This window comes from Cyprinus carpio, chromosome B7 (assembly GCF_018340385.1).
Source record: "Cyprinus carpio isolate SPL01 chromosome B7, ASM1834038v1, whole genome shotgun sequence".
Classification (NCBI taxonomy): Eukaryota; Metazoa; Chordata; class Actinopteri; order Cypriniformes; family Cyprinidae; genus Cyprinus; species Cyprinus carpio.
The window spans coordinates 26,285,842-26,303,730 of record NC_056603.1 but is presented as its reverse complement, the minus strand read 5'-3'; the positions used below and the strand labels follow the sequence as shown (position 1 = coordinate 26,303,730).

At 43.1% G+C, this 17,889-nt stretch overlaps 1 protein-coding gene across 1 annotated transcript in view; it reads right to left on the bottom strand.

Moving 5' to 3' along the window:
- Positions 1–17,889, bottom strand: part of LOC109058228 (laminin subunit alpha-2-like) — a 53,483-nt gene that overhangs the window by 14,548 nt on the left and 21,046 nt on the right. The window contains 6 exon segments of the mRNA XM_042728133.1: positions 3,359–3,562; positions 14,435–14,555; positions 14,669–14,807; positions 14,916–15,060; positions 16,671–16,833; positions 16,916–17,040. Of these exon segments, the coding sequence (XP_042584067.1) occupies positions 3,359–3,562; positions 14,435–14,555; positions 14,669–14,807; positions 14,916–15,060; positions 16,671–16,833; positions 16,916–17,040 (897 nt within the window).

Genomic DNA, 17,889 nt, shown 5'->3' with positions numbered 1-17,889 from the left:
CAGTTATTCAAGTGAGCTGAATCAACACTGAACTAAACTGATCTGAAAAATAAAACTACTGTCTTCTCTAAAACTGCTTTACAGCTTAAATTGAATGTGTCATATCTGATGAAATTTCCAACATTAACACTGTTATTTTGTTTATTTGAACTATAGACCTGTTTCAAAATGTCCATTTCTTTCAAAAGTACTATACAAAGCAGGTCTCATTCAGCTGCCTTTTTTTTTTTTTTTTTTTTTGCATAAGAAATCAGTTTTTACAGTACTTCACTCTGGGTTTAGAGAACATGACAGAATCTGCATTTTTTAAAGGTTCTTGATGTCTTGTTAACTGTAGACTCTGGGGATGCTACAATTCTGGTATACATAGCATTTGATACTATAGGCCATAGAATTCTTATTGCACGGCTTGAACAGCTGGTAAGGATTCAAGGTACTGCTTTAAATGGACTTAAGTCCTGTTTAACTAATACAAGTTTTACAATTACTTTAGGTGAATTTGCATCATCTTTAGCCTCTTTTAAGTGTTGGGTTCCTCAAGGATCTATTCTGGGACCCATTATGTTTTCACGATATGCTCCCAATTGGGTTTATAAAAAAAATTATTTAAAAAAATAAATTAAAAAAAGGAGTATCATTTCACTGCCAGTAAAGGAGTGACTTAAAAATGTGGTTGTCATGGGATAACTCGGGAAACAAAATGATCCAAGTGCAGCTTTTAATGATCCAAACATAATCCAGACAATAATCCAAACGGGGAAAAACAAAGCAAAAGCACAAGATAATCTGAGGCATGAACACATAACAGCAACGCAAGACTGAAGCACCGAATGACACAAAACAACCAACATATACCAGCAGGATCATCAAACTAACAAGACACAGCTGAAACCAGCGAAACAATGAGGATGCAGGGGATGACAGGGACAGAGTGAGGGGAACCATGGGAAATGCAGTCCAGTTAAAAACATGAGCTCAAAGTCCAAAAGAGTGCCATCTGATGGGTCTTACAGGCACTACAGCAGATGACTGTGACAGGTTAGCTTTTTGCATGGTTGATTTTTTTTTGTTTTTAAACAAATTGCTCATTTTAAAGTCTTTAAATGGCCTTGCACCATCTTATCTTTTAGATTTACTACAGCTGTGACCAGAATCTCCTGATTGTTCCTAGGTCTAGACACTTTTGCAGTATTAGCCCTGAAGCTCTGGAGCATTTGCATCCAAACATTAGAACTGCCTCCACACTGGTGTCTTTCAAATCTCTTTTAAAATGTCATATCTTCTTCCAGGCTTTTTTTTTCTTTTCTTTTTATTTTTTTTTCTGTACCTGTTTTGAGATATGTTGGAACCTGATGTTTTATGTTTTGTAGTAGCGATGTTTTAGAGATTTGTTGGACCCTCAATGTACTGTATGTGTTGTGTAATAGTGGTGTGTATGTTTATAATTGACCCTTCGCAAAACCCCCCCCCTCAAGTCAGACAAGCCATGCCACTCTCACGTGACACATCACGCCATGCAGTAAAAATCATGAAGCTAAGAGGAAACATGCTGACATACAAGACAAAGCAGGTTACTTCTGGTATGAAGCAAGGTCTCAGTTTTCAAATTTTATTTAAGAAATTTGTACAATAAATACCATTTTGTGGCTCTTTAATCGCCTCAAGTGGTATGTTAAGAGATCGTCTTTTCATATTTACTTAAAGCACGATATAAACATGAATAAACATACAGAACGTATTTTATTTCAATGGAATAAGATGTCAATACACCCAATTTTTCAAGTTTAAGTCCACCGAAGTTAATCTACTCTCCTGTCTGGCAGATGGCGGATTTAGCGTTATTATTGGTCAGATCACCGCTCAGTCAAGCTCTTTGCGAAGGGTCAATACACATTGGTCAACTGACTGTTGTTTGTAATTGTGCTTCATAAATAAATTGCATTGCCTTGCCTTATTTTCATGTTTATTACTGTGAAGCTGCTTTGAAACAATATGTATATAAAGCACTATATAAATAGATGTGACTTGATTTGACCTACAGAATCATTGTTTTATGTGTGTTTCGTTTAATTTGGAAATCATTGGGATTAATCTTCCTTTTTTTTTTTTTTGCAGTTGATGTAATTCATTTAAAGTTCTTGAAATATGTGTCTTTCACAGGGTAGTGCATTCAGTGTGAAACGGCTTATTGGCACATACTGTCTGTGCTGTTTTAGCACTTGATTTCCTAAAGCAGTGGTTCCCAAAATAGAGGATGGAGTTATAAAAAGGGGGGCACCGCAAGGCTAAAGGACAATGCACAGTCAGATTGTGCTGCAAAAGAAACCCCTTCTGGGTGATGCAAGACCTCACTGCAAAATTATCCTGCTTATTATATGGCAACTTGTCACATAAGTAAATAATTGAACACAAATAATAAATTTGACATTTTATTACCTCATGATGTCTTGCCGTACCCACTGAAGTGGTCTGTTATCAGTTGTAGTGGTTGTTGTCATGTAATAACAGACCACTAAATGGCGAATCAGAATTGAGTATTGCAGGGAGTCGTGTAAAAATTACAATGAAAGAGGCATGGTTCTGCACTAAGCATGGATACGTTTTTGAAAAGACTTCCAGTGCCAGGTTAACATAATGCAGATGACAAATCTACTTTAAATCTGCTACAAATACAAAACTTTGGCATCAGACACGAGTGGGGGGATACAACAAATCCAAACAGAACCCATTATAATCAGTGATCCTATATTCGGGATGATTCGACATGACACATTTATGACGGTTAACTGATTCCCTGTTCTGTTCCTGTGAAATTTTTTTTTAATAAATAAATAATAATAATAATAATAATAATAATATTAAATCTACAAATGGGGTTAAGAAAATCTTGCAAGACTGAAAATAATTTGTTTGGAATGCAACAACATATTGCAATTTCCCATCTATTCCACTTCATTGGCAAAGAAAACTTTGTGAAATAATCAGTACTTCAGGACCAAAATTCCAATTACAAAGTCTACACAGATTTCCACTCATTTCATATATGTTCTTTGATGCTGTTTGCTTGTCCCTGCTGGTCTACTGCTGTGATTTTTGATAAACCCGCCTCTAAGTGGAATGTAAAAACAATAATTCTGGCTGCATGAAACTGTTCAAAGCCTCCCTCCAAATCCGGATTTGATTTATAAAGAATTTTCCTCCGTTGTTTACTGATAAATAAGAGTACTGGGACTATGGGGCTGTTGTGTACAGGACTGTTGTGCAGTTAAAATGTCAATCTGTGTAAAAGGGTTTATCAGCGTTAAACACATTTCAGTAATCTCATGACTGAATGAGAGTGTGAGGTGTGTGTGAGCACCTCTCCGGTCTGTCTGCGCGAGCGGCGCGGGATGTGGACGGGCGTCAGGCCCTGCGTCATAGAGGTCAGTCCTCCTCTGCCGAACAGGATGATGCCATTTTCACTCTTCGTGCTGAAGGAGAGAGAGATCTCTGAGCCCACATCAAATGACACAGGCTTCAGCTCCATGTACCCGGGCCTTGGGAAGCTCACGGTGTGCAGGTTCTGACAGAGAGAGAAAGCCAGCGTTTAGTTTGTAGTTTCACACAAAATCCTCCTGTGGTTCATCAGCTGATGGAATCAGACTGGTCATGGGTGTTTCTTCAACTATGGAAACTGTCCTGGAAACTTTGTATCATGCCTTAATTTTTTAAACTTTTCTACTTTTCAAATCGCTTTATGTTCCACATTTTTGCACCTAAATTTCGCACCAGGTCAAAATTGCATTGTTGAGAGAAACAAACAAACAAACAAACAAACAAACAAACAAACAAACAAACAAACAAACAGTTGTGTTCACGTATAAGTCACATATTTACCAGTAAATAAAATAAGATGTTTACAGACATTCTTAACACTGTGAACTTATTTTAGTTTCACTCACTCCACAACAAGTTCTTTAAATTTAACAAAGAACAAGAATAAAAAAATAAATAAAATAAAAAAACTGAATTACTAGCATTAGGGAAATGCACTATGCAAACACAAGCACAAACTTGACCAGTCGTGTTATTTAGTTGATGGGAAAATGCTAAACCCTAGATTTAAAGGGGTCATATGACGTTGCTAAAAGGAACATTATTTGGTGCATTGGGTGTAATGCAATGTGTTTACGTGGTTTAAGGTTCAAAAAACGTCCCAGGTTACGTATGATACCATGGTTCCCCGAAGGGAACGAGACGCTGCGTCCGAAAAAACTATGGGAATGCCCTTCAGCGTGACCGGCTCTGAATAACATGTGTAATCAGTCCCATGAATGGGCGAGACGTCATAGGCGGGTGACGTAGCGACCAGGAAGCTATAAAAGCACGTGAGGTGTAGCGAGCATCAGCTACTAGGAATGAAGCAAGCTCTGGCAGGGATGCCGGACTATGGCCTTGAGATGCAGCATCTCGTTCCCTTCGGGGAACCATGGTTACATACGTTACCTGGGACGTTCCCCTTCAGGAACTCGAGCTGCATCCGAAAACGCTATGGGAATGAGAATGCCCACGCCCCCAGACTTGCAAATCCCTGGCTAGTGTGTATACGAGGAGCACAGCTAAGGAAGAGCCTGGAGTGGCTCGCAGATCTAGACCATAAAATCTGACAAACGTGAGGGGCGTGGTCCATCCAGCTGCGTTGCAGATGTCCTGCATAGACACACCTGACAAGAAGGCCTTGGAGGCCACCATACTTCGGGTCGAGTGAGCCTTGACTCCCAATGGTGAGGGGAGATCAGAGGACTCAAAGTTTTAGGATAGCATCCTGATCAACCGCTTAGCATAAGCTTCTTCTGGCCGGAGGCCTCAGCCTCAGCGCACCGCAGAGGGAACATGTAACCAGAGGGTGTCTGCCCACTGAATGGCCACCAAGAGGGGCGCGGTAGGCTGCAATGGCCACCACGTAGACCTTCAGGGTGGAGTGGGTCAACCCTGCAGAGAGAAGGGCCTGCAGGAACTCCAGAACTGTACCAACTGGGCAATTAACTGGGTCGAGCTGGCAGTCTTCGCACTAGGAGGTGAAAGGTTTCCACCTCAAGGAGTAAAGTTTCCTCGTGGAGAGAGTTCTGGATTGGAGGATGGTCTCAGCAACCTCGGTTGAGAGACCAGAAGCTACGAGATGTGCCCCTTCAGGGGCCACACCCATAACTTCCATAGCTCTGGGTGGGGGTGGAATATCGTGCCCTCCACCTGTGAGAGGAGATCCCTCCTGACGGGAATCTCCCATGGAGCGCCGTCGACGAGAGAAATCAGATCTAAGAAACATACTCAGCCAGGCCAGAACGGGGCTACTATTAGAAGATGGACCCTGTCCCGGCGTACTCTCAGCAGAACTCCTGGGAGCAGAGCGATCGGGGGAAAAGCGTACAGACGAAGCCTCTGCCAAGTCTGGACCATGGCATCCAGCCCCAGTGGAGCCGGATGAGTCAGAGAGAACCAAAGGGGACAGTGCGATATCATCTGAGTCGCAAACAGATCCACCTGACCAAATATTCTCCATATCTGCTTCACCACCTCGGGGTGAAGCCTCTATTCCCCGGGCCTCTGCCCCTGCCTCAACAGGATGTCTGCTCCCATATTCAGATGCCCAGGAATGTGAACTGCTCTCAGCAAGAGGAGTTTTCCCTGGGACCACACAAGGATCTGGTACGCTAGTTTGTACAAACGGCGTGAGCACAGACCCCTTGGTGGTTAATATAAGAGACCACCATTGTGTTGTCGGTGCGCACCAACACATCGTGACCTCTTAGGTCTGGGAGAAAGTGTTTTAATGCTTGAAGCATGGCCAGCATCTCCAAGCAGTTTATATGCCTCCACAAACCGCGGGCAGGGTGGCCACTCATGACCGCACCCCAGCCGGTGAAGGACGCATCCGTCGCTAGCATCACATGGTGACAAGGAGCTCCAAGCACCGGGCCCTGAGACAGGAACCAAGATCTCCTCCACATGTCCAAGGCACGTAGGACCCCTGCGTGACCTTGAGTATGCGAAGCGGGTTTCCCCTCGGGGAGAACCCCTTGGTCTTGAGCCACCACTGTAGGAGTCTCATGTACAGCAGGCCAAGAGTTATCACGTTGGACACAGCTGCCATCAGACCCAGCAGTCTAGAACTGCTTGACAGTGAGTGACCGGCCTTCTCTTACTCTCGCGATGGCGGTGAAGATCGACTCGATCCGAACAGGAGACATCTGTGCCTCCACCGTGGTCGAATCCCACACCATGCCCAGATAAGTGGTTCTCTGTACTGGAGAAAGCACACTTCTTGGCATTAAGTCTTAACCCCAGGTCTTTCGTGTGAGCGAGAACGACATTGATGCTGAACCGCCATCCAGTCTGATTGAGCTAATATCAACCAATCATCGCACCATGTTCTTGAGTTGTGAAAGTGTGGGGTGAGAATGCAAGGCCAAAGGACGAACCGGTATTAGTAGGCTTTTGCCCCCAAAAGCCAACTTCAGGAACTTCCTATGATGGGGAAGGATGGAGTATGCATCTTTCTAGATCGATCGTGAAACCAGTCCTCAGACTTGATCTGAAATACAGCCTGTTTGAGTGCGAGCGTGCTGAACTTCAGTCCCCTGACTGAGCGGTTCAAAGACGCAGATCTAAAATAGGACGCAACTCTTCATCCTTCCTTGGAACAGTGAAGTACTGGCTGTAGGACCAGGACACCACTACGCGAGGAGGGACCACCTCGATGGCCTCTGTCCTCTGAGAGTGTCTACCTCTGTTCCATTACCAGAGCCTGCTCGGGGCCCACCAGATTGAAAAAAGCCCCGTTGAATTGAGGCAGAGGAGAACCGAACTGGATTCTGTGGCCTCTCACTACAGTGTGCAGGACCCACTGAGACATGTTTGGCAGTAGTTTTCACGCTGCTAAATAGTCTACTAAGGGAACCAGTCTCTCGAGACTGACCTCTGGTGTAATCACAGCTGCTGGCTCAGTGCCCTGATGCAGCGAACCAGCAGGGGGCAGTTGAACTAGCTGCTCAAGAGACCTCCGTGGAAGTCACGAGCCTCTAAGCACCGCTACGTTTCCGGGCAGTAACTGAGAGAAGCGCTCGCCGGAGACCGCTGCGCCCTGGAATACAGGCAGGGTTGGCAGATCGATCTCCTGAGGGCACTGAGGAGAGACGGGCCCCGTGTAATGCGGTGTACACCGCTCTTCCCCAGAGAGGCCTGCCCTCCGAGGTCCTGAGCCACAGCATCAGGACTCTCATAGCTGAAGTCTCTTATTAAAAATGACGGGCCTCAGACCCACGTCGTCTGCTAGGAAGACTCGACCAGAGCCTGCTCGGGGCAGGACCCAATGAAGCACACTTGGCAGGATGCAGGATAGACACCATGTAATGTGGAGTACACCGCTCTTCACCAGAGGGAGCAGGCCCTCAAAAAGTCCTAAGCCATTACGACGAAGGCTATCCAATGAAAATGATGGTCCTCAGAACCGCTTTCCGCTAGAAGCCTTCGGCCTGGGAGCGCCACTCTGACTCTAGACTCTGCGGAGTACAAGAAGTGACACCCCTAGAATGAGGAGCTTGAACACGATAGGTTGGGACTGCTCCGCCCAGCAGCCCCTGCTGACCGCCTCAACCTCCTCGGAGGAAGAGAGATAAACATGTGTTCTTACTCAGTTCTTGTTTTTATCCCAAGAGCTCCTGTATATCTAACTTCTCAAAGTGAGATAAATGTCATTATATTCCTCAGAATTAAATGCAATCAAACAATCAGACGAGTGAACACGGTCTGGTGTGATACAATTCATATCGAAAACCGAAACTGATATATCTAACTTCTCATAGTCAGATAAATACTGAATTTAATTCCTCAAAATTAAATGCAGCTAAAAACCCAGACGAGTATACATGGTCTGGTGTGGTAAGATTAATTTCAAGAATCAAAAATGATATATCTAACTTCTCATAGTCAGACAAATGCCTCATTTAATTCCTCATTATTAAATGGAGCCAAACAACCAAACGAGTAAACATGATAAGATCACATCAAAAACTGAAAATGATGTAATACACGCGTTGCCTCGGCAGCGCGCGAGCCGCTTAGTCACACAAACAATATTAATCTCCTCGGAAATAAATAGCGGCAGCAACGAGTTCACAGTCCAAGGGGGAAGAAACCGCTTTTTCTTTTTTAGCGCGGGCTTCCGAGCCTCGAAAACGAGCTCTAGATTTTTTTAGGACCGGAATCGCAAGATTCCAAGCACGGACACACTCCTCGGAGCGTGCCCGGCAAGAGCGGAGAAACACAATCAGCCCCCTTATTTTCCGAGAGCCGACCGTGCGAGCTACGGTCCTCATTAATGCTGCTCGTTATAATATTAGGCATAATATGCTTGTGTAACTGATGTTTGTGCAGCTGATGTTTATGCAACTGTGAGCTCATCGACGCCCTCTGTGTCAATCTCCTCGGTGAAAGACAGGCGGAGTGTCGCGCCCTCTCTTTGCGGGGGGAAGGACCGCAACACGGGCTTCTGAAACCCAGAGAGCGGGCGCCGCGAAAGCGAATCCCGCGAGCACAGCCACTCCTCCGCCTCGGCAAAAGCAGGACCGGCACCACGAGAAACGCTAGTGAAGGCTCCCTCCTCAAAGAGAGCCTTCTGAGAGTGAAACAAAGCAGTAACAGATGGTCGCATCGCGGGCCGTCATCTCCCTCGAGAGCTGATTCCGCGTGCTTCGCTCTCAAGCAGACAACATACTGCGTGTGTCCCTACCCCAATATATTTTTCTCTCGCGGGCAGGGAAAACACACAGCCTGAACGCTGCCTGCTTTAGCCCAAAGAACTTCCTTGACTGAAGTTTGATATAATGGAGCTTATCAGTGGACAAACAACACTAAATAAGACTCCAAACAAAAGCGACTGACACACACACAGAGCTTCGCTGAATGACTAAAAGCTGATGCTTGCTACACCTCACATGCTTTTATAGCTTCCTGGTCGCTACGTCACCTGCCTATGACGTCTCGCCCATTCATGGGACTGATTACACATGTTATTCAGAGCCGGTCATGCTGAAGGGCGTTCCCATAGCGTTTTCGGACGCAGCTCGAGTTCCTGAAGGGGAACACATTATTTTCCACATTCTGTACATTATTGTTGCTCCTCTATGCCCCGCCTTTCTGAAACGTGTCGTTTTTTACAAAGCTCATCGTTCTGAAAAGTGAGGTGTGCTCTGATTGGCCAGCTATCCAGTGCTTTGTGATTGGCTGAATTCCCTTAAGTGTGTGACGGAAATGTTTCGCCCCATAACATAATGTGATGCTGTCTCCCGGCACAACCAGACAAAACCCATTACAAACAAGGCATCCAGTGGGGACATAATTACTGATTATAATGACTTATACTGTCTTTTTATGCGTTGCATTGTGTATTGCACCGTGTAAACATAAAACCATGTCCCGGAAATCCTTTAAATATGAAAAGGTACTTACAGACTGTGAGTAAGTATCTAGGCTAGATCCAAGATTACCAGTGCGGGGCTCAGCGTTTCTCCAGTTTTTGCAAATTACTTCTTATTTTACTAGTTATTTTCAACTCAGTTGTTCGACAAAGCTTCGCATTAACCTCTTACAAACGTCACATACTATTGGATATCAATAAGTGGGTAAGTGGAGCGGCCTGCGGGCTAAGATTAAGCACAACCCGCGTCGTCCAGCGATATCAAGCATCTTCCTCGCTAAAGTATGATCTCTGGCAAACAAGATCAATGAGCTACGACTTCGGATCACTCAGAGAATGTTTATAGACTGCAACGTTATGGTTTTCACAGAAACTTGACTCAATAGGACCATTCCAAATAGCACGATTGCTGCAGTGTATGTACCCCCAGATGCTAATGCTAAACTAGCCATTAAAATCTTCTGCTGTAAGTAAACTGCAAACAACACATCTGGATGGAGTCTTTATTATTGCTGGTGATTTCAATCATGCCAGTCTGAGAACAACTCTCCCCAAATTTTATTAAAATGTTTTTTTTTTTTTTTGCTCGAAAAGAGGAGACAATACTTTTTATCATGATTATACAAACATCCCTGATGCTTACAAAGCAACTCCTCTCCCCCACGTTGGACAATCTGATCACCTCTCCCTGTTCCTGCTACCCAAATACACCCCAATCATCAAACATGTGAAACCCACTGTGAGGGCTGTTAAAGTTTGGCTGGAAGAAGCAGACTCTTCACTACAGCAGGAGTTCCAGAACACAGACTGGAATTTGTTTGCTTCTCGGGCCACACTGTACTCCTACACAGATGTTAATACCTACACCACCTCTGTCCTGCATCATATCAACGAATGTGTTGACAAGGTAACCACCCATAAAGCAATTAAAATGTACCCCAATCAGAAACCCTGGATGAACAAGGAAATACGGCTCCTGCTGAAGGCACGTGACACTGCTTTCAAATCTGGTGACCATGATGCCTACAGCTGGTCCAATCTGAAGAGGGGAATTCAATCTACTAAATACAACTACAAACTGCGCATTGAGGACAGATTTAAAAACAACGACCCTCTGCACATGTGGACAGGCATCCATGCCCTCACAGACTACAAACCAGCAAACAGCACACTCCCAACCCACAATGACACCTTCCCTGATGATCTTAAACCCCTTTCACACTGCACGTTGGACCCGGAAAATTGCCGGAACATTGCCAGGTTGCCTTCTGTGTGAAAGCAAACACGTCCTGGGATTGATTCCGGGTCGGGGACCTAGTAACATTGCCGGGTTCAGTCCCGGAACGAGCGCTGTGTGAACAAAAGCCAGAACTAATGCCGTAAACGGTGTGTCGTAGTGATGTCGCACGTTATCGCGCGACTCTTTTACCAGCTGTTTTGAATCAAGATCAACGTTCGCGAGGAAAAAAATATGTGCAAACTGTAACGAAGCAGAGATCAGTTAGCTCCTCACTTTCTGCGCTGACACTGAGATCATTCGCCAGTTTCAGTGAAAGTTAATGTGCCTAGTGTTTTTGACTCGTACATTACATGTCACACCCTGATGTCATGTGTCTTTTCGGGACCTTTACGGGTTGTGTGTGAACGCACGCACATATTCCGGGTAATCACTGGCAGTGTGAAAGTGCAAAATATAGTGACCCGGGAACAATTGCCGGAACACATTACCCGTGTATTTTCCGGAATCACAGTGTGAAAGGGGCTTAAACTACTTTTATGCTCACTTTGATGGTGGAAACAGAGAACCACCCATCAAAGCTGTGCTCACACCTGACGACCTGCCGTTCACACTTTCCACCAGTGATGTGTGCTCTACCTTGCATAAAGTGAATGCTCATAAAGCTGCCGGCCCTGACGGCATACCCGGCCGAGTGCTTAGCGCCTAACAGCTGGCTGAGGTCTTCACCAACATTTTCAACATCTCTTTGGCCCAAGCCGTTGTTCCCAACTGCTTCAAACTAGCCACCATTGTACCTGTACCAAAACATGCTGGTGCAATGGCCCTCATTGACTTCCGCCCAGTTGCTCTAACTCTCATTATTGAAAAGTGTTTTGAGAGGCTGGTCCTCTCCCATCTGAAAACATGCTTGCCCCAAACACTGGACCCATACCAGTTCGCCTACAAATCCAACAGGTCAACTGAGGATGCCATCGCCTCAGCTCTCCACTCTGCCTTGACGCACCTGGACAGAACCAACACATATGTCAGGATGCTATTCATTGATTTCAGCTCCGCCTTCAATACTGTGATCCCATCCAAGCTGGTCTCCAAGCTCTGTGATCTTGGCATCAGCCCCTTCCTCTGTAACTGGACCCTGGACTTTCTCACCAACAGACCACAGTCTGTTAGGATCAGTAACCACACCTCCTCCGTCCTCACTTTAAACATTGGGGTACCACAGGGCTGTGTGCTGAGTCCAAACCTCTACTCCCTTTTCACCCATACCTGCGCATGGCTCTGACTCCATAATCAAGTTTGCAGATGACACCAAGGTGGTAGGCCTGATCAGCTGCAATGATGAGACAGCCTAAAGGGACAAGGTTCAACATCTAGCAATGTGGTGTGCCAACAATAACCTTGCACTCAACACCCAAAAGACCAAAGAGCTGATTGTAGACCAATGGCGGACTAAGAAGGACCACTGATGGGGCTGAAGTGGAGCACATGGCGAGCTTCAAGTTTTTTGGTGTCCATCTCTCTGAGGATCTTTCCTAGACCCTCAATACCTCCATACTGATTAAAAAGGCTCAACAGCACCTTAACTTCCTTAGGAAACTAAGGGAAGCTCACCTGTCCTCCAACATCCTGCTGAACTTTTACCGCTGCACTATTGAAAGCATTCTCACAAACTGCATCACAGTGTGTTATGGCAACTGCACTGTTTCGGACCAGAAAGCCCTCCAGTGGGTGGTGAAAATTGCCCAATACACCACTGGTGTCGGGCTACCCTCCATCAAAGACGTCATAACAAACGCTGTCTAAGGAGAGTGAGAAGCATCATCAAAGATTCTTCTCACCCCAGTCACAGACTGTTCACTCCTCTCCCATCGGGGAGACGTTATAGGAGTTATAGAAGTGAACTGAACAATAACCTGTCTGCAATCCTCACTCACAATGTTCTTATTATTCCCTCTGTTTTTGCACATTTCTGATTTTTTTGCACATTTCCTTGGACATTTCTGTTATGGTTATTGGCCATATATAAACTTATGCTATTTACATAACTCACCATATAATGCACCTTCTTTTTATACTCACTGTACAATGCATCTTTTGTTTATACTTTCTTTGCACCCTGTGTTGTATTTATATTCATTTGCATTGAGCTGGTCTCTGCCCTCCTACCTCATAACTTGCACTATATGTCATAAAGCTTAATGTATATACACACATTCTATAGTTATTTTATATACTCTGTTATTTGCACTTCTGGTTAGATGCTAACTGCATTTCATTGGCTCTGTACTTACTTGTACTCTGCACAGTGACAATAAAGTTGAATCTAATCTAATCTAATCTAATCTAATCTAGGCTGTCCTTGCAAAATTGGAATTGCTTGTTTAAACAAGGCGTTTTAGGTGGGTGTGGAGTCTTAACTTTTAGAAAGAATATCTCTTTGGGTTTGACACTTTAGTCTTTGCAACTTTAGGAATCCTATCTATGTACAAACAGCTTGTAACACTCCAAAAAAAAAGGAAAACTTGAAATCACATCATATGACCCCTTTAAATGACAAAAATTGTCTAATGTAGAAATGCCATTTGTTCTCATAAAATGATATTAAACATCAGAATTTAACACTGTGATCAATGTTGATACACTGTATCACTAGGGATGCACCGATATGAAAATTCTTGGCCGAAGCCAAACAAAATGAAACACTGGGCCGAATACCGAACACAGTTTTTCCCAATATCTAACCCATATATTTGCCAATTTTTTTTTCCACCATTGCATAAATTAAATAGCCAAAATGTGCTTTTTACTTTTTTGTCTAGCATTTCAATGAAAATAAAAAAAAAACTCATTTACAAAACAACAATTCAAAATTATTTACTTGACACTTTTTTTAACATTCTAGCAGACACTATACCAACAAAGCACAATTTAACTTAAAATTAATAAGCTCATAAAATATTGTTTTTTGGCCATTTTTGAGACCCCCTTCTTGAATCAGTTATATATTTTTTACTGTACAAATAAATGCAGCCTTGCTGAGCAGAAGATTTTTTTTTTTAAACATTGTGTGAGTGTTATAATAAATGTATTAACAGATCAGTTGTAATTATTATTATCATTATTATCATCATTTTATTTTAAAAGTGCATAAAAATGTTACTGAGCAGTTGGTGAATAACACTGTTATACTGCACACACGTGTGCTAAGATGATGATCATTCAGAAGTCAGAAGAATAAAAACATTTGTTAAAGATGATATGAGCAGACCAGGGATCTTTCTATAGTGTTTTTTCCATCAACAGTGTATGAGTAAATTAAGGTCTTTGGAAATCCTTCGTGTTTGGTTTTAAGAACAGAAATTACACAGCTCAAAAGTGAATTCTAACTCTGGAAACTACAGGTCTTTTAATCGCACCCTCATTTTATTACCCTGTTATGACTGACTTTCTTCTGAGGAAAAAGAAGGAAAATATTCTAAAAATATTTTTTTTTCCTTAACTATGATTCTAAAAACCTAGAGAAAAGTTTGGAGGGAACCGATGGCTCAGAAATGCAAATTCTCTTTTGATTTTCCTTTAATATATATATATATATATATATATATATATATATATATATATATATATATATATATATATATATATATAAATTGCTTGTGGAGAAATATTTAAATTGAGCAAATGTTGCCTTTAGTGAAGAGAGACAAAAACAAAGGTAGGAAGGTGCTGTGTTGCTGTACCTCAATGGAGCAGCCTTTGGTCAGTCCTGTGTGGTCTGGGCTGCTCAGCAGATTGTACGGCGTTCGGGAAACTTCAATGTCTTTCATACAGCCAGAGAATCTCTTCAAAAGCACCTCTGACCTGAGGAAACATGTGAAAACAAAAACCTCATCCAGCAACTGCTTTATAAAGCAGATGTAATATTAAACACAGGAGGAACTCGTCTAATAACATCAGAATGCACATATGCACACCTGTAGTTTCAAGTCTTGGGTACACCGCCAAAATACATCCTCTCATCCTCCCTCAGGTTGAGGCCTGTCGCTCCACCTGGAGACACCATCTGCAACTGCTCCTCCTCATTAGCGTCGATGTTCACTATGGCGATATTTGCTAAGCAAATGTAAAAGAGACAGTGTGATCACAGATAGTCAGATGTTCATTTTTCAGACTGGCTCGGCACACTGCTGAAGGTGAGCTGCTCCGTTCTTATGTCTGTACCTTCTTTCTTCATGCGAGACATGGTGAACGACTTCCATTTACCGTCATTATAGAGCTTGTCACTGATGATGGAGCCGGGGCCTGAGCCCAGATCATAACTCACTTTTACCCTCCCATCGCTCAGCTCTGCACTCATGAAGTCCTTCTGCTCAGACAGACAGACAGAGCACAGATATAACCAGCGGAATGCATGCAAATACTGTAAAATGGCTCATTTATATGATTTAAAGGGGTCATCGGATATAAAATTTACTTTTACATGTTGTTTGAACATAAATGTGTGTTGGCAGTGTTTGTACACAACCACCCTATAATGATAAAAATCCACCCAGTGTTTTTTTTATTTAATCCTTAAAAATGATATCCCTTTTCTCAAAGCCGTTCTCAGCTTCTTGTCTGTGTGACATCACATGGACCCAGGCTCGTCACCCCACGGAAAAGAGGGGCGGGGTGAGCAGAGCTCATTAGCATTTAAAGAGACATGCACCGAAACGGGTCGCTGTGAGCAGAGCTGTTTTTGAAGGGGTAAAAAGGGTGTTGTTTTACACTACCATTGAGAAATTTTAACCAAAGTGAATACTGATGTACATTTTGAGGTTATAAAGCATAGGTCGGCAACCTACGGCATGCGTGCCAACAGTGGCATGCAGAGGGATAATCGCTGGCACGCGAGCAGTAGGGAAAACTGCATACTGACATTTTGAGGTAATAACATCTTATAGTCACACAGCCTGTTAGGAGATATAAACTCTATTAAAGTGTGAGAATTAACTTGTGCTAGTCTATGGGTTTGCGCAACCCCTGCATATACTAGGCACTTCAGATCAAAGCCTCAGCGGTCTAACAGCGCTCGTCAATGACAAAATGATTGAGATGACCAATCAAACCAAAGTAGGCGGGGTTTACTGTCCACAGAAGCAGAGCGCGAAGCGTCAGTTTAACAATAAAGAGAGCGCGGTAAGATGAGGCTGTAAATCATTTAATATTAGTCAACTTTTAAAAACACATTTATGATAGAAATGTTAAATGACCGACAGCCATGTCCAGTGATGCAAACTACTATATGGCCATTTAGAGAGAGAGAGAGAGAGAGAGAGAGAGAGAGAGAGAGAGAGAGAGAGAGAGAGAAAGAAAGAGATGTGTAAATTGTCTGCATTTTCTGTCTCTCTACAAACAATGAAGCTGAGTTTAGTTACTCAAAAAACAGCGCTTTTACCCCCCTCCTTGCTGAGAAATATGTAGCGATTCAGTATTGATTAATAAAAGTCGCGTGGCAGCACTGACAACAAGTTTGCTTCTAAATATAACTTTTTGCAAAGCGTGATCTCAGATCTCTGTGTGCTAGTGTGTGTCTGTGTGCGAGTGTGTCTCTGTGTGTGTGTGTGCACATCAATTAAAGCAGTGCATTAATATAGAATGGTGATTAAACTGTACAGTTACAGTGATGTTCAGTACGGTCATACTGTATATCTGTTATTCAAGAAACTTTTGAAAAGTTTAAAAAACAATTTATGGAAAAATCCTCAGAAACTATTTGCATGAAAATCTAATAGGCCTATTGTTTTTAATCGTATCATTTAAAAATGTGTATGTACAGATTGCATTGGGGGGGGGGGGGGGCGCTTTGGCACAGTGGTTAACCAGAAAAATTCTAAATGGCACGTCATGCCGAAAAGGTTGCCGACCTCTGCCCTAAAGAATCATATCAACAAAATGGGCATCCGATGACCCCTTTAAGTGTGGGCAGGCTGTTACCATTTCTTTGGTGGCGAAGTACATCATGAGCGCATCGGTGGAGAACGTGCGAAACTTGAACATGACTGTGGAAATGTTTGGGTTCCATCGGGTGGGTCGGCTGACAGTGGCGTATCCCTCTCCGTCAAACTGAACCGTGCCTTCAGTGTCCGCCGGCTGAGGACTACACACCCACAAACACAGCTGTGAGCTCAGTGTGAGGAGCTCAGTTTAATGTGTGTGTGCGTGTGTGTGTGTTTGCTCACCTGACCACACATCCAGCACAATCCCCGTCTCTCTCTCTGTAGTTCCAGAGGCCGATGGGTTTTCCATCCAGAGACGTCTCTCCCATACAGCCTGAGAATGTGGTGGTTTTTACAGCATCTGCCTTCTACACACACACACACACACACACACACACACACACACACACACACACACACACACACACACACACAAAAGGAGAATGTATTTCACATGATAAAAGAGTTCAGACTTAATATACTGATAAGTTGCACAATAATTCAAAATACATTCTTTCAAAACAAGTCCCATTCAGGCAATCTTTGCCACTGTCGCAGTAATATCATTGATTTCACAGCACTGATACTATTGGATAAGAACAGAACTGAATCAAATTAGTTCACAATTCATGAATTTGGCGACATTGACACTTATACTTGAACTGATTTGAAACAACACTGAATTGACTCGAGCTGAATAACGTCACTACTGTGTTCAGCTGTGTTGGGGGTAATGCTTTACAAGTAACTCCAGTTACTTTGTTTCCCTCCTGACAAAAAGCTCTCATGTTGCCATGTTGATAGAATATGACGCAAACCTGCAACAATTAAATTTTTTAAATATACTTCAAGTAATTAATCCCATTTTATTAACCAGTGTCTTTGCTGCTGACCTTTGATGTGCAACCATACTAAGAAGCAAAATATCTAAATATATAAACATAACATTTGGGTTTCATTTTATTTGTCAAGAGTGTTGAACTTTCTTCTTCTGCGTCATTTTCTTCATGCAATTTGTTTGAGTTGCGCCCTCTACTGTACAGATGTGAATTTACATTTCCTTCAGCCTGAGGCTTATTTATTTCACTTTTGGTGTGAAAGGGCTTTTACATCTGCCAAAATAGAACTTTATATATTAAAAACAAATATGCAATCCCTGCCCAGATTTAAAAAGTAACGCAAAAGAAATGCAATTACTTTCCATAAAAGGTAACTAA